The sequence below is a fragment of the Bos javanicus genome, chromosome X, assembly GCF_032452875.1.
Source record: "Bos javanicus breed banteng chromosome X, ARS-OSU_banteng_1.0, whole genome shotgun sequence".
Classification (NCBI taxonomy): Eukaryota; Metazoa; Chordata; class Mammalia; order Artiodactyla; family Bovidae; genus Bos; species Bos javanicus.
This window is the reverse complement of record NC_083897.1, coordinates 32,877,344-32,900,649: the sequence shown is the minus strand read 5'-3', so window position 1 is coordinate 32,900,649 and position 23,306 is coordinate 32,877,344. Positions and strand designations below refer to the sequence as shown.

The following is a 23,306-nucleotide window of genomic DNA, read 5'->3' as shown; positions in this document are numbered from 1 at the left end:
TCACATTTTTTTTTCAAATCTTAAAGGGTTACAAAGGTTAAAAGGGTTATAAAGGAAAAGGTGAAAATAAAGTCTATTTTCAAAATAAAAAAGGCAAGGAAAATTTGGGCAAAACATGCTGAGTATGTTAAAAAAGGAAATAGAAAGGAAACCAAACACAAGCACACAGAACCTGTAAGAGTGAAACAACCCTTGCTAAATTAGCTTCAGTTTTCCCTCTCCCTTCAGAGAAGGCAACGGCACCCCACTCCAGTACTCTTGCCTGGAAAACCCCATGGATGGAGGAGCCTGGTAGGCTGCAGTCCATGGGGTTGCGAAGAGTTGGACATTACTGAGCGACTTCACTTTCACTTTTTCACTTTCATGCATTGGAGAAGGAAATGGCACCCCACTCCAGTGTTCTTGCCTGGAGAATCCCGTTTCCTTTCCTTTAACCTCCAATCCCATATAATATACTAACTGGGCCTCTTCCACCACAGAAACATCTCTGGATCCACTTTTTTCTCAAGCCCCACAAACACTGCCCTGATCCAACCTCATAGATGTTTTGCCACCAACCGAGGCCAGGTGTAGGCCTGGAACCCTGTACTTGCTCAAAAACCACTTTAAGACGTCTGCCAGTATTATTTGCCACAGAAGTCTATCAAGATCCAGGCAGGGGTAAGTGTCTTGCCAAGGATACAAGGGTCCAGAGCAAACCTTTAGCTGTGCGTACACGTGGGTGCTCCATCGATCAGTCGTGTCTGACTCTTTGTGACACCACGGAGTGTGGTACAGCCCCCTACCCCGGCTCCTCTGTCATTTCCCAGGCAAGAATAGTGGAGTGGGATGCCTTTTCCTCCTCTAGAGTATCTTCCCATCCAGGGATCAAACTTGCATCTCCCACATTACAGGCAGATTCTTTAACACTGAGCCTCCAGAGAAGCCATGAGGAAACACAGGGACTTCTCAGAGGAACAGAACATTCACTGAGAATCCTTAACCCCGGGGAGGTGCCTATCCAATCTGTGATGCCCAAGGCAAGATCAGCTTGGGAACAGGGTGGTGTATGTCCACAAAGAGAATGCTGCAGAGGATGCTGGATCCTGGAAATGACGTCCAGGTGAGTCAGTGGGGGCGGGGGGCAGTTTGGGCCTCCTAGCAATCAAAGGCCTGAGGTTCTTATGTACCCAGAGCAAGAATCCAACCACACTTAGCAGTCATATCCAATAAGGCGCATGAGGAGTACCTGTAATGAGAGCTGCCACATATACATCCTGGAGTGCCCCCTGGGGCTGTGGTCCCAGCCTTGGCCCCAGAGCACAGACGTCCTCATGGAGGCCAGGGTGGCAGCTCATCTGCAGCGGCATTTGCTCCCCACTCCCTCTCCCGGCCAGCCCCGGGCAGGTCTCATGAGATCTCCAGGGGCTTGCTGCTTCCATGTCTCTGGGGCTGCTGACCCTCTTTGCAGCCTGCACCCCTGGGACCCCAGATTCCTCTCCTGCCTGGCTCCTTTCTGAATCCTCATTGGAGTCTGGGGCCTCTGGCGCCTGGGTGAGCGTCCTCCCAGGCATCTGCTAGAGCTTGTCCTCTGCTTGAACAGCCTGAATGGGGACACCAAAGTGCTAGCTGGATCTGCAGGTGGCTGACCAGAAACCCCTCTGCCTCTCACACTCAGGATCAAAAGCCAGGACCTCACAGTCACATTCAAAAGATCCTGAGTTTACTGTAACACATTCCACAGGGATTCCACAGGGAATGGTCTGATATACCTCAGGATCTTAGAGATGTGCCCTGCACTTCCATGGCAATGATTACCACTGACCCACCATGAGGAGGCTTGCCCAGGGGCTGCATCAAGTCCTGCTGGCTCCACCTGAAGCACCATGGTAAGGGGATGCTGCTGTGGGATTTCCAAATAAAGTTACACACATGAGGTCATCAGGACCAGGGCCTAATCTACTCTCAGTGCGTGGGGCGGAGTGGGGGGGTCAGGCAGGATAAATCCCAAGGCCAGGTTACGAGGGAGAGGGGGCGCTGTGGTCAGCAGGTGTGGGGGGCCTCGGGGCTGGGACCCATGAGGAGGATACTCCCAACCCCAACAGGGAACTTTGGCAGCTGGCTGCTGCCCTCCTGATGGAGACTGAGCACAGCCCCAAGGGGGCTGACAGTGCAGCTCATGGGGGGCGGGGGCGGGCTGTGTGAGTGTGGGTGTGGTGGGTGGAATTCCTGCAGCCAGCTCCCTGTGGGGCAGCCTCTGTCAAGGGTCAGAGGTGCAGGACTTTAGTCTCTGGGAGAGGAACCACACTCGGAGAGATGTGTGTCTGTGTGTTATCCTGACTTGAGGATCAACCCCCAGGCGCCTGTGTCCCTTCAAAACAAATGGTCGTGACAAAAATGCTTCTGCTCAAAATTCACTGGCCCCGGGTCATCACATGACCCTTCCTAAGTGAGGAGGCCTGGCAGGGTCGTGCCCCCATGTGTGCAGGGAGAGAGGAAGACAAAGGTGACTGAACACCTGACATCTCTTCAGTTCCATATTGCGTAGCAGATGCTCAACAAAGAGCAGCAGTTAAAAATCTCCTTTGTTTTGGGGAGGAGCGTCTGAGCAGGTCACATGGGTCTTGAAATTCTCCATCTTTTCCAAGTGTCCACTGACTATCTGGCAGCTGCCATATACGTGGCCAGAATGACATCTCCTGTTCCCGTTGTTCTCTGGCACTCAGCACGGAGAGCTGCCCCTCAGCCCCCTGCACGCATTCACACCCCCCACTGCAGTGACCTTACCACCTCCTTAGGCCCAGAAGTCGCTCCTGCCTTTTGATGCCAGGCACAGCCTTAACCTGTGTCTCTGCTGCCTCCACACTTTTGAACCTGCCTGAACCTGGGGACGCTGGCGGATGTTGCATCTTTCCTGGCTACTACTTATTTGTTGTGTTATTCGGATCTCATACTCTGTCCCTCTCTCCCCTGGAAATTGTTTTGTTTTCAAGACACCTCAGAGAATTGGCAGCTCAATTGGAAATGGAAGGATTTGTGTACCTTTTTTAAGTTTCTACCTCTGTCACTCTTAATAAAGGCAGTGAGAAAATAAACTAAATATTAGAAGAAAAAAAAAAAGAAAGAAAGAAAACCACTCAGAATTGCTGTTCTGTGTTTTCCTCCCGGAGAATATATTATTCAATGTCAGTGTTTGTGTGTGTTTCGGGGTGGAGAGCAGTGTCTCCAGCTGGGCACAGCTCACTCAAAGATCCCAAGATTCTAGTCACACAGCAGGTCCTGTCCACTTTTGCAGCTTCTCTTCACTCATTTCATCCAAATGAAATCTAGACCATGCTCACAAGTGAAAATAATAAAGTCCAGATGACCAAATAAACTGTTATTTCCGTGTACTTGGTGATCAGCTTCCCAGGGCAGAGAGAGGAGGGCCAGCACAGGGAATACTGGGCCATACATAAAAGAGCAAGATTCACATTTCTCTAGGATTCCTAGCAGATGGTGGGTAGAAAACACCTATTTCATCCCTGTGGTCAACAGCTATGGGACAAGAGCCAGGACCCCTTTCCTTCCTGCCCTAGAAAGAGAGTTCTCTGGAGTTTATCCAAGAAGCAAAAGGAAACCTCACAGCAATGATCCGTTTCAGAGATTCCCCTCATCCCCAAGACAAAGCTCATGTGACTGCAGCTCCTAGACCATCGCTGTAAGTGCAGGGGTGTCCTGCTTCTCCTAGTGTGTCCACCGCTAACATGGCCTTTCACGGAGCAGAGAATCTGTACACATCTTTGGAATAAATGAGCCAGTGAGCAGGGGTCGCAGATTGTCTGCTACTTTCTTTAATAACCAAGGAAAATTCAATAAACTGAGATAATTTAGTTATTGTGAATGACATACAAGAAGGACATAAGCATGAATTCACTATAATTACTTTTATTATCTAATTCTTCTCAGTTCAATACTATTGCTACATAAGTTCACATTTCAAAACAGTTCTAATTCGTGTTCCATTGTATTCTATTCAGGACCACAAAACAAAATGGAAGACTTCCCAATCTCTTTTACAAAACAGCAAAACTCTTGTTTTTGAATCGGGTAACCAAAACTACACTGGGATCAGTATCATTCACAAAGCTAAGATACTGAAGTTTCTTTAGCCTTCTCTGGAACCAAACTTTGAAAAATTTCTAAAGAAAACAGAAATGAATCCCCATGTCATCATAGAGAACAGCAACCAAAGACGCTACACACACTGGTTCTCCCAACTGGCCCTCACTTCTGACTGAAGGCTGACTACTCCCTCTTCAATCACAGAGGGAAGGATCAACCTGGCTGCTGCTCTGGCTCAGGCCCCCTATTCCTCCTCCCTTGCAGCCTCTTCAGACAGGAGTGGGAAGGCCCTCAAAGCCCTTTGTCTGACCCTGAGCACAAATGCCATGACTTGCTGTTTGCTGGTCTCCGCATAGGCCCGGGGACCCCACAGGAACTCATAGCGAGCAGGATCACTGTCAGGCACCTGCCGGTACTCTAGGTACCCCTCCCGCACCCACACTTGGGTCAGCAGCTCCCTGGGCTCCCCAAAGATGCAGTGCTCACTCCCAACATACACCCCGATCCTGCTGAGTGCTCCCCAGACCACCTCCGCAGGGGCCGGGTCTCCACTCCACATGATCACGCTGAGGACCAGCACCAGGAGGCCGGCCTTGGGCAGGCCCTGCCCATCGCTCAGCATCTCATCGCAGGTGAGGCCCAGTGTCGGGACCATGACATAGAGGTGCTCTGTGGGATCCACCTCCTTCACCTCCACACCAAAGACCACCTGCAGGCACTCTAAGGCTTGACTGAAGACCACCGGGAAGTACTCCTGGTTATCCCTGAAGACCTTATTCAGCATTTCTGCTGGGGAGGTCAGCTTCTTGGCTCGATACTTGAGGAGCAGGAACTTCATAAGGTTAGCCTTCATCTCATCCAGAATTTCTTTGGGCAAGGCCTCCACAGGAGTGGAGGAGGATGCTGGGTGGTAGGAGGCCAAGTGGGATGCAGCCTCCCCCACCTCAGCCCCCAAGGGCTGCGCCTCTACAGGGCCCTGGGCCTCGCCTGGGTCTTGAAGGTCTTCCTCGGGTTTGCTGAGTGCACTCATCTTGACCACGAGCACAATGCCTGAGGTTGAACAAGATATGGAAATGAGGCAGAGGTACAGATGGGGACCAAGGGCCTCGGGGAGACAGGAGGTGTGAGCGGCCTCAGCTAAGAAACACATCCTGGATGGTATGACACAGGCCACTTACAGGTCTCCCCTTGAGGGGTGCCCTCAGACCTCACAGGAGTGCTCCTCCTGGGAGGCCAGTCCCCTGGATACCCGAAAGAGGAAGTGAGGTGGCTCCCCAGGGTGCGGTCAGCACAGCCCGAGATTTCCAGGGCCAATAAACTGGGAGGAATTGGGGCCTTCTGGGGCCCCCCTCTGTTCTGGGATAGGGAGCCTCTGGTTCACTTCAGGGCACCCGCTCACCTTGATTCCTGGACCTCCTCTGCTCTCTGAACTCAGAACACAGGCTTCAGACCTCTGGTTTCGCCTCCTGGTTCCTGGAGCTCCTGTGAGAGAAATGGAGGTGACAGCTAAGGGCTGTACTGTGGCACAGCCCTGGGCCTTCTGTGCTGGTAGGAGGGGGTGGACTCTGTGAGTACACCCAGTTGTGTGGTGGGTCCCTTGTATTGCTCACCTTTCTCCTGGTATGGCCTGGACCGTCCCGTCCCCTTTGGAGGAGTAGAAGGAAACACAGAACAAGACACAAGCCCGAACAGAAAGTGCTGAGGGGCCCCACATGTGGCCGCACCTGCCCAGGGCCTCGCACGGGTCCTAGGCTAGGGAGATGCTCGGTTCAGCTCCTCCTCATGTCCTGCCTGGCCTCCCAGCACTGACCACAGGGGAGGGGGTCTGCTCAGTCCAGCCTCTGCCAACCTGAAGCCTCCGCCTGTAAAACCTCACCTCCCGAGGTCCCTAAGCCAGAGGTCAAGAAACTGCTCACCCTGCTCACCCCACTCTGGGCCCTCCAAGACCCTCTTGTAAGGGTCAAGATCCCTCCCTGTTGGGGTCTAACCGCCTCAGTCCTTCCTTGCATGGAGCCTGGACTCCAGGCAGCACCCAGGGCTGTCCCGTCCGCCATTTTGAGACCTCGCCACTTTCACAAGGCCTCCAGTTGCTCTGAGACCCGCATGTTAGGAAGTCAGACAGACCCAGTGTGCTCTTCTCACAGCAAAGTCTCCCAGGGCCAACTACAGGGGTGGGGATCTGTGGGGTTCTGTTGGTCCTCACTCAGGGTCCCCCCAGTCCTCCTGCAGGTACCTCACCTTGCCTCCGTGCAGGACCTGGATTCTCACCTCTCCGCAACTGAAGCCCCGCCCCTTATACCAGGACCCCAGTCTCTTGAGGACCCGGATGTCAGGAGGTCAGCGCATGCCTGTTGCGCTCATCCTGCCCACACGGTTGCCCTGGACTGACAACAGAGACGGGCTTCTCTGAGGTCTCCTCTGATTAGGGGTCCAGGGTCCTCTAGTCCCTCTTCAGGGTCCTCAGGGTCTTCAACCTTCCAGGACCTGGGAATCGGCCCCCCTGAGGCCCCGCCCCATATGCGAGGTCTCCAGTCAGAGACCCGGATGTCAGGAAGTGCGACCACGCACCTTGGGCTCATCATATCCCAGGGCGGCCAAGGACCAACAGCAGCTACAGGCTTCTCTGAGGTCTCCTCTGATTGGGGTCCAGGGTCCCCTCAGTCGCCCCTCAGGGTCCTCAAATTGAAACCCTGAAGGAGTTGGGCTTCTTCCTTCGGCTCACCTGAGGCTACACCCCCTTTCTCAGATCCTCAGTTTGTCTGAGACCCAGATGTCAGGAAATGCAGCATGTGCTCATACACCCTCTGTGCTCCCTGAGCCTTGATGTGAGGGTCCCACCTCTGGTCAACACAAGGGGCATCCCCAGATCTGCCAGAGATCAAGATGAGGTCCCTGAGGGAGGATATAAAGAACCCCACAGACCCCTGACCCTGCTGTCAGCCCTGGGCCGCCCTGGTGGTAGGATGAGCACTTGGCAGCCTGTTCTGACTTCCGCATCTGTGTCTCAGAGACATTAGCTTGGTAAGCTGCAGTCCATGGGGTCGCTAAGAGTTGGACACGACTGAGCGACTTCACTTTCACTTTTCACTTGCATGCATTGGAGAAGGAAATGGCAACCCACTCCAGTGTTCTTGCCTGGAGAATCCCAGGGACGGGGGAGCCTGGTGGGCTGCCATCTATGGGGTTGCACAGAGTCGGACACGACTGAAGTGACTTAGCAGCAGCAGCAGAAGCAGCAGCAGAAGGGGCAGGGCCTCAGATGGGCAGAGGGAAAGATCTTAGTTCTTTTGAGAGTCAAGGTGAGGACTCTGAGGGAGGATTTAGGGGACCCTGGACCCAAGAGCACAGTGGGCTCTGGGAGGACATAGGGCGGATGAGCACATGCTGCATTTCCTGACATCTGGGTCTCAGAGAGACTGGGGAACCTGGTACAGGGGTCTGACTTCCTAATATCCAGATTTCAGACTGGTGTCCTAGTATAGAGAGCAGACTTACATCCGAATCTCAGAAAGACTGGGGTCCTGGTGTGAGGGTTGGGGCATTAGTAGGGGAGGGGAGAGGAAAGAATCTGAAGTCCTACCTGGAGATAAGGTGAGGTCCCTGAGGGAAGAATGAAGGGACCTCAAGTGGAGATTCTAGGGATCCCAAGGTAAGGCTGATGGAACCCCACAGATCCCTGTCCCTTCCATCAGCCCTGGGAGCCCTCAGGGTGAGAAGAGCACACTAGGTCTGTCCTGATTTCCTGACATCCAGTTCTGTGAGACTGGGGACCTGGTGTGAGGAGCAGGGACTACGGTGGGGAGAGGACAGAGCCCAGGTCCTACCAGAAGTCAAGGTGAGGACCCTGAGGGAGGGCTGAGGGTAGCCAGATCTCAGACCAGAGGCCACCCTGGTAGTCCCCGGGCAGGACGTCCTCGTGCCGCATTGCCTGACATCCCTGTCAGAGAGACTGGGGACCTGCTGATAGCAACGGAACCTGCAAATGGCAGACAGTACACTTCCAGGACTTGTCTGAAGTCTAGGCTCCATGCAAGGAAGGACTGAGGTGCTTAGACCCCAACAGGGAGGGATCTTGGCCCTTGCAAGAGGGTCTTGGACGGCCCAGAGTGGGGTGAGCAGTTTCTTGACCTCTGGCTTAGGGACCTCGGGAGGTCAGGTTTTTCAAGCAGAGGGCGCAGGCTTCAGGTCAGCAGAAGCTGGACTCTCCAACCCCAATGGAGGACTGAGCAGACCCCCGCCCCTGTGGTCAGTGCTGGGAGGCCAGGCAGGACATGAGTAGGAGCTGAGGACCGAACATCTCCCCAGCCTAGAAGCTGCAGGAGACCCTGGGCAGGTGCTGCCACATGTGGGGCCCCTCAGCGCTTTCTGTTCAGTCTCAGGTCTTGTTCTGAGTTTTCCTGAAGGCCCCCAGAGGGGAGGGACCAGGTTGTGCTGGGGGAAAGGTGAGCACTACAAGGGAGCCCTGAGGGGACCTCCCACCACACAACTGAGGGGACCTCACAGAGTCCACCCCTCGTACCGTCAGAGAATGCTCAGGGCTGTGCCACAGGATACCACCGAGGTGCCCCCTCCATTTCTCTCACAGGAGCTGCAGGAACCAGGAGGCGAAGGCAGACATCTGAGGCCCAGGTCCTGAGTTTGGAGAGCAGAGGAGGTCCAGGCAGTGCCAGGAGTCAAGGTGAGGAGGGTGCCCTGAGTGTACACCAAGGGCTCCCCATCCCAGAACAGAGGGGGCCCCACAAGGGCCTAATCCCCTTACCTTGTCAGTCCCAGAAATCTCGGGCTGTGCTGACCACACCCTAGGGAGCCACCTCACTTCCTCCTTCAGATAGCCAGGGGACTGGCCATTCCAGAGGCATGCCCCTGTGAGGTCTGAGAGCACCTTTCAAGAGGAGACCTGCAAGTGGCCTGTGGCTGCCCAGGGTGCAGTTCTCAGGTGAGGCCATTCACAGCCCCTCTATCCACCATCCAGGCCTGTGGTCCTCATCTGTCCCCATTTGCCGCCATGCCTCACTCTGTGGTTTGATCACAGGCATCATGCTCATGGTCGAGATGATTGAGCTGAGCAAGCTCGAGGAAGACCTTCAGGACCCAGGCAAGGCCCAGGGCCCTGTGGAGGCACAGCTCTTTGGGGCTGAGGCGGGGGAGGCTGCATCCCCCTCAGCCTCCTCCCCCACAGTCTCCTGCTCTGCCCTTGCAGAGGCCTTGCCCCAGGAAGCTCTGAATGAGATGGTGGCTAACCTGATGAAGTTCTTTCTCCTCAAGTATCTGGCCAAACAGCTGACCTCCCAAGCGGAAATGCTGAAGAAGGTCCTCAAGGATAACCAGGAGCACTTCCTGGTGGTCTTCAGTCAAGCCTCAGAGTGCCTACAGGTGGTCATTGGCATGGAGGTGAAGGAGTTGGACCCCGGGGAGCACACCTACATCATGGTCCCCACCCTGGGCCTCACCTGTGATGAGATGCTGAGCAGTGGGCAGAGCCTGCCCAAGGCCAGCCTCCTGGTGCTGGTCCTCAGCCTGATCATGCAGAATGAAGACCTGGCCCCTGAGGAGGCAGTCTTGGGAGCACTCAGCAGGATGGGGGTGTATGTTGGGAGTGCGCACTGTGTCTTTGGGGAGCCCAGAGAGCTGCTGACCCAAGTGTGGGTGCAAGAGGGATACCTGGAGCCTTGGTATTTGGTAGGGTAGGGGTGGAGCCAGGGGCATGTTTGTCAACCCATCTAGGGCCTGGCCCCCTGAAACAAGGCGCATGGCAGCAGATGGGAGCCTTTGCAGGCAACCTGAAACATACTTTTCTGTACTTTCAGACAAGAGACAAGCTGGGGATCACATCTCTGTCCCCAGACCCCCTCCCCCACACTGGGCCAGGGCTGCCTCTCCACATCACCTCTGTGACATCATGAGACAAGTAAGGAAGCGGACCACTTAATTGGCTGCCTGGCCCAAGATCCAGATTCTAGAATCTCCAGACAGTATTTATTGGGCACTACCACCCTGCTCTGAGGCCCTTCTGCCCTGACCATTCACTGCTTGGGTAGAGAATGCTCCTGAACTAGACTGGCTCCATGGATAGTCAGAGTTCCAACAAGCCATGTGCAGCCCCACTCGCCCCATCCACTGATGGAGAGCCCACAGCAGGGCATCCCCCTGATGTCACCCAGATCCAAATGTGGATTCAGAGGAAGCTTTGGAGAAGTGGCGGGACCAACCCGAGAACCCAGATCCGGGCCCCCAAGACAACCTGCCCCACAGGGCCCGAACCTCTTCCTCTCATCTGGGGGCTCAGCCCACCCAGGACAGCCACCTAACTCTGCTCTTGACTGCCACCGTCCCTGCTGTGTCCCTGCCTCCCAACGGCCTGATCAGAGTAAATGCTCCTCTTCCTGTCCCCGATGCTACTATCTGAGCTCAGACTGCATGGCCTGGGGCCAGTGCTGTCAGCCTAGGCGCCCCCACCAGCCTGAACCCCTCCTGTCTCTCCTCCTCCCACCGGTGTTTCATATGCCATGGTTCTGTGTCACCCTGCATGCACATCTGTCCTCATCTGCCCCGGATGGAAAGCATAGCCGAGCCCTCTCCTGTTTCAGCCCCAACGTGTCCATGGTGCCCTGGTGGGGCTTCCGGTGGTCCTAGGTCTCCTTCCTCGTCGCCCAGCACTCTGGGTGGCTGTGCTGGCCATGCACTGTGCACAGAGCTCATCCGGGACCCAACACTTTCTCATGCAGTTCTGCCCCTGGACCACCGCTCCTCTTGTCCTGACCACCTACTGTCCTCCTTCCAGGCAGGACCATAACATCCTTTCTCCGTCCGCCCGAGTGTCAGGTGCTCTCATCTGGGAGTTCTGGGGCGCCCTGCGTCTTCTTGCAGCCTGCCTTTGCCCCCCTCTTCCTCCCAGGCTGTGGCTGCTGTGCACAAGTCTGGACCACGCCCCCCCACCCAAGGCTTTTGTCCAGTCCCAGAAGGAAGGCTGATGTCCCAGAGCTACACGGCTACACCTGGGCTTGTCCTGTGGGAGTCTAAGGCCTGGAACTGAAGCTAGGCAGGGACCAAGGGACTGACACGGACGTGAAGGAGCCCTCTCTCACAGGCAGAGTGCTGGACGCCAGGGCAGTGTCTCCTCAGGGACTGCTCGCCCCAGGTGCCAAGCCTGGGGATGGACTGCAGTCCCCAGTGGGGCACTTACCACTGGGGCACTTACTGCTCCGAGACGAGGCAAATACTGAGTCTGTCGCTAGCCTGCAAACAGAAGAGAGAAAATCTGAAACACAAAAAATCAAGACTGACTGATGATTCCTTGGGACTGGCCTTGTGTCCCTTGCCCCTTGACCCCCTCTGCTCAGAAAGCCCAGCCCAGGGGGTCCTCCCAAAGTGACTGCAGAGTCAGAGTTAACTGGGACTGTCACGTCAGTGTCAAGTTGACCCTGTATCTGGCAACATCCACCCCTCTGAAGGTCCCACCTCCCTACATGGGGTCACTGACCAAGAGCCTGAGGTCCCTGAAGGGCTGGGGTCATTCCCTTGTTTGTCTGCTGTGGTGCTGCAGCTTCCTTCCCCAGGAGGCCCACCCTATCCCTGTTCCTCGGTTCCAGATCTGAGAATTGGCTTGGGGGCCGAACCTGGATGAGGAATCTTGACCTGTTTACTGGGGTGGCTGCCCTTGGCCTCAGTGTCATTTTGGAGCGTACCTTAATCTGTTGCCCATCCATTGAGCCCCCAGGAGGCCATGTTGTACTGACCACCTGCCCTGCTCTGTGGGTCCGGTCTTCTGGGCGGCGGCAGCCCTCATCATGGCCCCTGGCTCCTGGCCACTCAGTGCGACCCTGCAAACTCTGCTGCAATCCCTGGGCAGTGGGGACAGGGAGTGAGGAGTGTCGTCCGTCTCCTCCATCATGAGGCCCGGCGAGCCTGGCCTGTGTTGTGTGGTGACTTCGCTCTGCTTGGTGGCCGAGCAGTAGGTGACCACCTCTTCTCATGGTTCCTTGGTTCTCCTGCTGGTAGTGCTGTGGGTCCTGCCACAACTCGGGGCGGCGAGCTCCCCTGCTTCCTGGGAGGGAGGGCTCCAGTCCCGTTTGCTCCCTTGTGGGTGGGGGTGGGAGGGCACCAGCTCTTTATCCGGTGGGGGGTTGGGCTGCTGCTGTAGGTTCAGAAGTTCAGAGATGTCTGGGTAGTCCTGGTCTTCAGGGGCCTGCCTCCCAGTCTCCCTGGCCTTCATGTCAGGGATGCAGGTTTTCCCAAGAGGACCTTTGATGCCAGTGGTCAGGCCTGCCTTAGTGGAATGTTCAGTGTCTTTGAAGTTCAGCCAATCCTGTAGAATCCTGGGCTGATGTTTGTCCACTGTCTGAAGCTTTGTCAGATACCAGGGAGACCCTGGCTCCCCCGCCCCCAGTTCTCACTGTTCTTCACCCTGAGCTGCTCAGCCCCCTGTGGACAGCAGAGCAAAGAAGTCACTTCCCTCTATTTCCCCCTTGTCCCACACTCCTGGATCTTCTCACTTGCCAGGGAATTCCCCTCCCACTGCCAGCCAAATGAAAGTTCTAGCAGCTGGGCTGTGGCCTTGAGCCCAGGGCTGAGCGCACAGGATGGGTCCTCATAATCAGTGGGGCAGGGGATGTCAAACCCGTACCAAGGCCTCATCTCACCACCTCTCCTCAGACCACTCCAGAGCCAGCCTCCTCGGGATGGGTCCTTCATGAGGCTATTCCCGGGGGTGGGGTGGGGGGGAGTTGGTGCTGGAGGCTGGCTGGGGACTCACCACCAAGGGGACAGGGAGCAGGCAGAGGTGGGCAGGGCATCCCTTCACCCGCAGTATTTACCTGACTGTTCCTGCCAGTCCGTCGGGAGGTGCAGAGCATTGACAGGCATTGGAAGTGTCCACAGTGGGCCCTCGTGGTCGGGCCCTCACAGTGCCTGAGGCCCATGATCACTACTGACCAAGCAGGAGAACTGACAAAAGGAACTGGTGCCTGAGCGGTGGCCGTGTGTACACACAGGACGCCAAGGGCTTTGCCTGGGTGGCGCCACGCTCTGCCCTGCTCGCAGCCTGGTGGGAGGGGCTCTTGGCATCTTTCGCATCAGACAACTGCTGGGTTGGGCAGGACAACTGCTTCCAGTGCACTGGCCACCTGGCCATCAGCTAGACCTGGTGTAAGCACAGCCTGATGGGAGAGGGCAGGTCTGGGTGCCAGACTTCACGAGGCAAAGTGCATTCAATTCCAAGACACCCATCCTGCAAGAGGCTCCTCCACTGTGCAGGACATCAGGTGTCCACTCACCCCTGCATCACTCAGGGCTGGGGGGTGGGGAGGCTGGAGCACATCTTCCAGGCAGATCTGTAAAGTGCAGAGCCTGAAACGAGGCAGAGGTTGGGGAGGATAAAGAGTGGGGAACCAACCACTGACTCACATCAAGGGCTTTTTAGATGGGAGTGTCATCTGGGCTGGGTCTCATAGTGAAGAGGGTCTCCTTGGCTGGGAAATGGGGGAAGGGCCCCCAGAAGGGTCAGACCCATGGAGGGAACTGAGCCCAGGTGTGTAGCTGGATCAAGGTCATGGGAAAGGGCCTGAGAGACTAGCCTGGGTCCCACTCAGGGGCAACTCTGAGTCATCTGGCCTTTGCCCTGTGTACAGTTGATCAATGCTCTCACTTGCAGTTTTAAAGGCAAGCCATGGCCTCTCTGCCTGAGAAGAATTCATTGATTCAGTCATTTGGTTAGACAGTGATTGGACAAAGCTTTGTGTGCCTCCCATACACAGGGTCAGGCAGCAGATAGACGAGGGGTGCACAGGTGAGTCAGGCGACCGGCATGGCTCTTTCCAGGATGAGTGGCTCTGGCAGCTGGTGCCTGTCCTCGTTGAACTGGGCATGGGCACCTTCTTCACAGGCTGACTTCTCCTGGCTTGTGATGAGGTCTCCAATTCTTGTTCTTGAATCCAGAAAGAGGTTTAGAGATATGACATTAGGTCTTTATGTTCTGAGAGTTATTGTCGGGAGATGGTTAGATACCATCACCAACTCTAAATTGCCTCTCTGCCTGAGAAGAATTCATTGATTCAGTCATTTGGTTAGACAGTGATTGGACAAAGCTTTGTGTGCCTCCCATATACAGGGTCAGGCTGCAGATACACGAGGGGCGCCCAGGTGAGTGCGTGAATTTGAGCAAACTGGGAGATGGTGAAGGACAGGGAAGCCTGGCGTGCTGCAGTCCATGGGATCACAAAGAGTAGGACACAACTTAGCGACCAAACACACACACAGGTGAGGGCGTTGGGCCCAGATTCTCCTGGCTCCCGGCAGAAGGTTGATTTGCCCCCTGTGGCACCCAGTGTCCCCCAGGCTGAGCAGAGTGGCTGCTGCTGATGCATTGTGCAGAGAAGGAAGACGTGGTGCAGGTTTGCCCAGACCAGCTCCCCAGTGGCCTGAACTGTGGCAGCTTCAAGCGCCAGGAGGAGTTTGGCAGTGTGGGCCCCTCGCTTACTGCCTTTGAAGGAGTATTGCAGGCAGTGAAGACAAGATGATATGGGAGGCTGGCCTTGGCCTGCTGTATTGCCCACCTAGTGTTCCCAAATGGCACCTGGAGGAGGCTTTAGGAAAGGGGCCAGCTTCGCGTCTGAAATGAAACTAGAGTTTGACAGTAATGTGCTGCTTGCCCGTTGTGCCATCTGCTGGCCAGCTCTTCCAACTTCACTTTTTTTTTTTAATTGAAGTATAGTCAGGACTTCCCTCATAACTCAGTTGGTAAAGAATCCGCTTGCAATGCAAGAGACCCCAGTTCGATTCCTGGGTCGGAAAGATCCCCTGGAGAAGGTAAAGGCTACCCACTCCATTGTTCTGGCCTGGAGAATTCCATGAACTGTATACTGTAGAGTTCATGGCATCACAAAGAGTTGGACACCACTGAGTGACTCTCCCTCACTTTCACATAGTTGATTAACAATGTTGTGCCCATCGTTTCTGGTGTACATCAAGGTGATTCACTATACAAATACTTTCAGATTCTTTTCCATTATAGGTTATTGTATATATTGATTATAGTTCCCTGTTCTATACAGTAGGACCTTAATTATGTATTTTATACATTTTTGTTCAGTCGCTCAGTCATGTTCAACTTTGTGACCCCATGGACTGCAGCATACCAGGCTTCCCTGTCTTTCATTCTCTCCCAGACTTTGCTCAAACTCATGTCCATTGAGTCAGTGATGCCATCCAATCATCTCATCCTCTAGCACCCTCTTTTCCTTCTGTCTTCAGTCTTTCCCAGCATCAGGGTCTTTCCCAGTAAGTTGGCTCTTCACATCAGGTGGCCAAAATATTGGAGCTTCAGCTTCAGTCCTTCCAATGGGTGTTCAGGGTTGATTTCTGTAGAATTGACTGACTTGGTCTCCTTGCTGTCCAAGGGACTCTCAAGACCCTTCTCCAGCACCACAGTACTACTGTTTTATACATAGTAGAGTGTATCTGTTAATCCCAAACTCCTAACTTATCCCTTCCCCTGATTTTCCCCTTTGGTAATAAAAAGTTTATTCTCTGAGTCTGTTTCTGCTTTGCAAATAATTTCATTTGTATCATCTTTTTAGATTCCACATATAATTAATATCATAGGACATTTGTCTTTCTCTTTCTGACATACTCCACTCGGTATGATAATCTCTATGTCCACTCATGTTTCTGCAAATGGTATTACTTCATTATTTTTCATGACTGAGTAGTATTCCTCTGTGTGTGTGTGTGTGTGTATACCACATCTTCTTTATCTTGTTTATCTTTTGATGGGCATTTACATTGCTTCCATATCTTGGCTATTATAAATAGTGCTGCAATGAACATTGGGATGCATGTATCTTCTCAAACTAGAGTTTTTTCCTTTCCAGTTATATATCCAGGAGTGGGATTGCTGGATCATATGGTAGTTCTGTTTGTAGTTGTTTGAGGAACCCCCATACTGTTCTTCACATTGAGTATACCAATTTACTTTTCCACCAACAGTGTACGAGGGTTCCCTTTTCTATGCACCCTCTCCAGCATTTAGTCTTTGTAGGTTTTTTGATGATGGCCATTCTTTCCAGTGTAAGATGATACTTCATTAGAGTTTTTATTTGCATTTGTCTGATAATTAAGAACATTGAGCATCTTTTCATGTACCTTTTGGCCATCTGTGTCTTCTTTGGAGAAATGCCTATTCAGGTGTTCTGACCATTTTTTGATTGGATTGTCTTTTTTTTTTTTTTTTTTGCAGCTTCAGTTTTAATTAAACGTGGTTAGCAATAAGAGCTTCCATGGCAGAAAGCTCCAGGCAGTGCTTGGAGGGTGTGAATATAAAAATGAGGTGCTAAACCTAATATGTAATACATTGTAAAGTATACTGTTTCCTTTTCCTCCTCTGACCATTTCTACCTTCTTAATCCTTTTAACTTTCCCAAGCCGTGGAGATGTCAGATACATAGCAATGGATATTAAAATGGATTCTTAACTCTCATTACCACAAAGATATAGCAACTGAATTTGCATGTTCCGTGCCTTGAGCTTATACCAGGAGCTCAGGCATTGGCACCAAAGCCCATTGTTTGTATCCCATGGGTCCGTGAGGGTGGATGGCTCCTTTTTTGAGTGGATGTGTGTCCATGTAGCTCATAGGCTGGGCCAGTGCATAGGGCACACAGAGGGGCTGCCTATTTGTGCTCATGATGTGAATGACATGATCCAGAACCTGGGCTTTTGGATCCAGGGACCTGGGTTTGGACATCAGCTCTTCTCCTGCTGTGTAGCCTTGGCACTTGCTATCTCTGGGTGTCTCTCCTCTGTTGAAAACCAGGTAACACAAGATGATGCTCGTGACACAGGGCTTTTCCAGGGCACAGCCTTGGATGATGTCTCCCACTGGGGCTGAGCGTATGTCTTTGCTTCTACTTCTGCAGTTGGGAGGTTATTCCAGCCACACTGCCTATGAAGATTTTTCTTGATTCCCAGACTTGGTAAATTTCAGAATCCTCTAACAGTGTTCAAGGGACTCTAAAGTGACCTTGGTGAAATTCCCTTATGCTATCTGGAAGTTGTCAGTTGTGCATGTAGAAAATGAGATGGTTGGTCCAGAACAGGGATTCTCCAACCTTTGTGTCCATGGGATATCTGGCTGGCAGGTGGTGTGGGGTTCAGCCTCCCAAACAGATCAGAGGCAGGCTGCTCAGCTGAAGCGAGGCCTGCTCCCCAGCCCCCTCCTTCCTAATCTCTTCCTGGCCCACTCCTCATAGAGGCCCCCAAAAGGTGCCAGAGAACACAGTTTGGAAACTAGATCTGAGATTTTGGTGTGCATTCAGATCCCTCAGTGATCTTGTGGAATGTGGCTTCTGATTCACATGTTGAGGTGGACCTGAGATTCTGTGCTTCTGAACAGATCCCAATTGATGCCTAAGTGTCTGGTCCATGGATAGCATTTTGAAAAGCAAGGGTCTGATCACAGACTGCCTTTGACCTTTCACATCCTTTGATTCGGAGTTCTTACTGTTACTCTGATTGTGTCATAAAATTGTTGAATGAATGTTTCTATTAAGGGCAACATCTTCAACTATACAAATCTGGAAACTGACCTGGGATATGAAGGAGACAGAAAGTATTTGTTTCTCAACTGTGAGTGTCTGAAACATCTGTAAAATATTTTCTGAAGAACACAATTTGGGTTAAGAAGCTGTTGCACTTTGTTAAGAAGAGTTGCACTTTGGTTTGGTTGTAGTCTGGATCATACAGAAAGTGTTAGTCGATGACTTGTGTCCAACTCTGTGCGACCCCACTGAGTGTAATCTGCCAGGCTTCTCTGTCCATGGAATTTCCCAGGCAAGAATACTGGAGTGGGTAGCCATTCCTTTCTCCAGGGGATCTTCCCGACCTAGGGATCACACCTGGGTCTTCTGCATTGCAGGCAGATTCTTTACCATCTGAGCCACAAGGTAAGCTAATGGACACTTTTCTAAGGGAATTTCTGACAGAAACAAGTGACCTGCTTTCAGACCCTGGCTGAGGCCTGTCTCCACACTGTATGTCTAAGTGAAGGTTCAGAATTGTGGACAGCTGTTGGTGTGTCTGGCATCCATGTGCTTTCTTGATAATCTTAATGATGTGGCATCTAGAAAGATACCTTCATGTAAGTGGCCTCCACCCTTTCTGTCCATTGCTGAGTTGAGTGCTCCAGGTTCAGAGTTGGTAGAGTGTTCTGTCTTCGGCACTCTGTTGGGACTCCTCTGGTGTGTGTCCAGAAGACCGGCTGCTTTGACAGAGCGTAGGGCTTTGCTTGTCAATCTTTGTCTGTTTCAATTCAGTAACATCATGGCTAAGGTGAGGAACCCACTTTAGCAAGGAGACAAAAGCCCAGTTGCTAGAGTAGCCAGTGTGTTGAAATGTCAGGTATCCTTTGTGGAATATGGCAGGAGAACAGTGTGTGCTCGGTGGCATTGCCAGAGCCCTTCATTAAGAAGGATGACCACTTTCCCATGGGGTGGAGGTGGCATGTGCACCATCTGAGGAAGCAATTGAGACTGAACACCAGGGAGGCTGGATCCAAACACAGAGGTGTTCCTTAGGTGGTCAGTCAGTGAAGAGAACAGTCTAGGGGATGTGTGTTCCCAGGACTTGTCAATGGGCTTCTTTAGCATCAGGCACCTGGGAAGCCCAGACGGAGTGTGCCCAACCGCCCCCTCCTCCAGACGCTGAGAGTATGGCGACTGGTCCATCAATAGCTCTGTCAGTGGCCACCGGTCACCTTCTTTCCTTCATTAATTCCCTCACTCTCTGGTGTGTGAGCACCTCCTTGGTGCCTGGCATTGGGTCTACAAGGGTGGAGAAGATGGGGAACTTGCTGACAAGCCCCAGACAGGTGGACAGAAAGGCGCAGCTCCTAGAATCTGGAATCTCTGAGGAGGGATGCCAGGGATGGTTGCCGGGGTCCATAGAGCTCAGTGTGTGTCTGGGGTACTGATCCAGAGTGCATTGCCTTCCCGTCACATCCCCAGAGCGTTTGGGTCACCGCAGGTACATGTGGAGGGCCCGTGCCTAAGCCTTCCTTGCACACCTTTGATGAAGCATGAGAGTCTTTTTTTCCAGCCACCTCTCTCCCACTCAGTTCCCCCTGGCATAAAATCAGCAGTTAGGAGTAGAGGAGTCTCAGATAGAATCCTTAAGAAGAAGTGTCTGGAGGAATACCCTGCTTGTCCAGTACTTCCTGAGCTCTCTTAAACCCAGGGCCTTTGCTGACATGACACGGGCAGACTACTAATTGTTCTTTGGCCCCTGTGACCCAGGCCACCCTGGTAGCATAAGCACAAATCCTAAAATACAGCTTTCCCCAAGGCAACCCCTGACTCCCACAACTTGGTGTTCGAGTGCCTGCAGCTCTCTGGCCTCATCTTGCCCGTCTGTCAAATGAGGTCAATGAAAACAGTTCTGGGCCCAGGCTCAGCTGTCATTCTCCACACTTCTCAGGGCTCCGACCCCCACCACGGGCCTTCCTCCCTTCCTCGCAGCAGCACTTCCCCCTGTCTCCCCGATGGTCATGGACTCGCCTCCACTCCCACAGCCTGCTCCCAGCGTGCCCAGCCCTTCACACTGCTGCTTTGGCAGATCCCTCTCTCCTTGCTTCCTGTGTCCTCCTGAAGCGTCTGAGGCTGACTTCAGGACTGTTCCTTCCTCCCCACAACTTCCAGAAGCCTCTCTGTAGTACTCTTTTTGTGAAAAGGATACTTTGGGTGATTTGTATGTGTGTGTGTGTGTGTGTATGTTTGTGTGCAACATTCCAAAGCCCTCTCTATAGTACTCTTTTTGTGCAAGGTTACCTTGGGCAGTTTCTGGTGTGTGTGTGTGTGTGTGTGTGTGTGTACAAGGTTAGTTTGGGTGGTTTCTGTGTGTGTGTGTGCACACATTCACATGGAACCTTTCAGAACTCTGTCTATAGTATTCTTTTGGTGCAAAGTTACCTTGAATAGTTTCTGTTTGTGTGTGCATGTGCGTGCGTGTGTGCATGCACTGTTACCCCAGCTAGACTGCAAGCCCTCTGAGGATAAAGACCCCACTCTACTTACCTTGGTACTGTCCCCAGAGCTGCCTGTGCCAGAGGAGACACTTACTAGGTGCTGGCTATTGGCTTTGAGTCACTTGGCACTCATCAACTCTGCTGTACCACTCTGGATTCAGCAGGTGATGAGATGGGCCCTGCCCAGGCATCAGTGTGTGCAAGGCAGGTAAGCAAGGCAAGTATGTTAGTAATCTCATTGGACGCAGGACCACTCCCTGTAGAAACATCTGAAGTGCTAGGATGCCTCTCCCTGCGAGAAGAGGAAGGCGGGCTCTGAGTGGTACACTGCAGAGTGGGTGGGGTGTGGATGGTAGCGAGACAGGAGTCCATCCCCAGGGACCAGTCCTGACTCTAGCACTTGTGACCTGCTCCCTGTCCCCATAGAGGGTGGGGCCTGGAACATGGGACATAGGAGGTCCTTTCAAACTCGCCACACATTGGATGCTATGACTGTACCATCCGGGAATTCAGTGTTGACAGACTCAGAGGGTTGTCTTTGTCTTTGTCTTTTTGGTTTCTGCGTTGCTTGACTTGATTCTGTGCTGGCTCAGCATGGTTCTTCTCTGATGCTGGCTCAAGAAGCCCGCCTCCCTGAACTGCTTCCTCTTCCTACCACTCAGTGTCTACCCAACATCATGCCTGGTTTCTCACCTCAGCCATGGAGGAAAGACAGCTCCATACATTGGGTCCTTGTGTGTTGTCCCAGCTCAGGCTGTCATTCTATTCCTTAGGTCACATGCTAGTCACTCATTCCCAGGTTTTTGTTTTTTTTTTTTTAATTTTTTGAGCCCTCAGTAAATGTAGATGACTTTTAAAATTTTACTTATTTCTTTTGGCCCTGATGTGAGGCATGTGGAATCTTAGTTCCCTGGCCAGGGATCGAACCCATTTCCCTGCAGTGGAAGCAAAGAGTCTAACCACTGGACCACCAAGGAAGTCCCACTCCCGGGTACTTTTGCATTCTGGTTATCTGGAATTCGTCCTGATGCCTTATCCTTGCTTCTGGTTAGACACCCTCCTCCCTTCTGCCTTGTTGTCTGAGTCACAAGCCTTTTCTCAGTGTTTGGTTTCCCTTCTGTAAGTCTCTGGACCAGACAGAGATGAACAGCAAAGCTAATGAAGTTTAAGATTAAGCTTCAGAGTCATTGGCATTTCCAGGTCTGGAAGAGGCCCTAGCATTATGGTATATGCCAGTCATCTGGTTTGTAAAATCAACGAAAGGTGGTTTAGCCACAGTTGGCTCAGGGCATCTCTGTGTCCATTCTGCTGCCACCATCCCTCTTGCTCTTGTATTGGGTGGCTATACAGTGACCATGGGCATATTGGGAATCTGGCTAAGGGGAGATTAAATCAGGAGAAAGTAGTTTGGATTTCGAGAAACATATTTTAGGAGCTCCCAACCAGTTCTGTACACATTCAAGTTATTCCTAGCCATCCTGTATTGAAATAGCTTCCAGGAATACTCGAATTTATAGTGCCTGTGTATCAGGACAAGAGGTGTGAGGTTGGAGGGAACATTGTGATATGTTCACCCAGTGAAGAGGGTGACCCTTTGTCACCCAGCAGGTAAAGGTTCAGCGGGATGATGATGCTCGGGGCCAGCCAGTGTGGAGGACATGGCACACTTGACTGCAGTTGGGGGAGTGGACACTGCGGATCCTTTGCAGAAGGGCATTTGCTGGCATGTGTCAGCACCTCGGGTGTGTGCCCTATACCCCGGGGGCCTCTTCCTCTGTGGTTCTTCAGTCAGTGAGTGTGTGGTCACGTCAAGTGGTTGTATTGGCACAATGAGTTTTCCCTTCCCTTCCATCAGGAAGGAAGAGTCAGTAACTTGTGGGACCCCCGACACTAGGAGGTGAAAACAGACACATGAAGATGTGCAGACATGGAGGAGTGTGCCTGAGATGCTGGGAGTGGAGAAGTCATCCCCCAACTCCCCGTTTGCCCCTGCTGAGAGATGTACAGACAGGGCTGACCTTCTGTCTTCATTTGCCAGCAGTCATGTCAGGATTGCATTGGGTGGCTCACACTACAACTGTGTTGGTTCAGGAGGCCGGCAGCCGAGGTTGAGGTGTCGGCTGATGTTGGTGCTCGTGAGGGCTGTGGTGAGAGTCTGTCCCATCTCTCCCCCTCACTTCCGGGGGCATTGCTGGCCATGGTGGGTGTGTCTGGGCTTGAAGAGCTGCACCTTCCTCTTCACCCCAGTTCTCCTGTGTACCTGTCTGTCTCTAAATGTGTCCTTTGTATGGGGACAGCCATTCTGTTAGAGGAGGGTCCATCCTAATGAGCTCACTGGACCTCCATCAGCTCTGTGAAGACCTTTCCTTTGTCTGTAAGGTCACACCGAGGTACTCGGGATTGAGACTCCAGCACCTGGATTTGAGGGAATGCAATGTATTCCTCACACCCCACAAAGGTTCTGAGGTAGGAACACACTGGGATGTTCCAAGGATGGAACGATGGCCTTCATAGCTACCGGGGGTGAATCCAGGGGTGAGGAGAGTAGGCTGCCAGGGCAGGAGCCAGATCACATGGGGCCTCGTGGGCCTGTGAGAACTGTGGCTCTGCTGTGCTCAGGGAAGGGAAGGCCCAGGAGGCCCTAGGATGGGTTCCTCTGGGACCTTGTCCCTGTCTTCACAGCCACATGGAAACGGAGGCTCCCTGAGAGGTGCTGAGATCCTGCTGAGGTTCAGGCCCATGGCTCTGCTCCTCTGCCTCTACCCCGATCCAGTGAACAGGGACCCCCCGCTCCAAGTACAACGAAACAAGTGAGAATGGATGTGTATGTGGTCAGGTCCCCTGCAGTCATGGGCTATCTCTATCTCTCAGCACCTCCTCAGCTGTGGAATGAGGTGACAGTAACCTAGTGGATTATTTGAGGTTTGAATTCTGTGATTCCTGCGAGGTGCTGTCCCAGGCCCTGGCAAGGACATGGAGCACAACTGTCCCAGAAGTTCCTACTTTCCTTTTTTTTCTCTAGGTTCCGGGCAGGGGCTGGGACATCTGCTGACAGTGGAGACCGTGGTGTGGGAAGGGTTGGGAGGAAGGTGGCTTCCAAAGGTGAGGGGAAGACACCTGGCAGGGCCGTCTGAGGTCCAGGGTGGCCCCAGGGCTGAGGCCAGATTGGTTAGCACAAATCGGCCCTCAGAAGCCCTGGGCTAAGATGGGG

General features: G+C 52.9%; 2 protein-coding genes across 3 annotated transcripts; one reads left to right on the top strand and one right to left on the bottom strand.

Moving 5' to 3' along the window:
- Positions 1-3,890: 3,890 nt before the first annotated feature.
- Positions 3,891-8,023, bottom strand: LOC133242504 (melanoma-associated antigen 10-like). 2 transcript variants are annotated; one of them, XM_061408687.1, is made up of 3 exons: positions 6,322-8,023; positions 5,483-5,565; positions 3,891-5,133 (listed from the first exon to the last, which is right to left on the bottom strand). In XM_061408687.1, the coding sequence occupies exon 3, from the start codon at positions 5,111-5,113 to the stop codon at positions 4,328-4,330; it is 786 nt and encodes a 261-aa protein (XP_061264671.1). In that variant the 5' UTR covers positions 5,114-5,133; positions 5,483-5,565; positions 6,322-8,023; the 3' UTR covers positions 3,891-4,327. The 2 variants fall into 2 exon arrangements, with proteins under 2 accessions (XP_061264671.1, XP_061264672.1); XM_061408688.1 differs by lacking the exon at positions 6,322-8,023 and adding an exon at positions 5,694-6,314.
- A 948-nt stretch (positions 8,024-8,971) lies between these two features.
- Positions 8,972-10,599, top strand: LOC133242503 (melanoma-associated antigen 9-like). The gene has a single exon (XM_061408686.1). It carries the CDS (start codon positions 9,121-9,123, stop codon positions 9,769-9,771), a length of 651 nt encoding a protein of 216 aa, XP_061264670.1. The 5' UTR covers positions 8,972-9,120; the 3' UTR covers positions 9,772-10,599.
- The last annotated feature ends 12,707 nt before the right edge of the window (positions 10,600-23,306 follow it).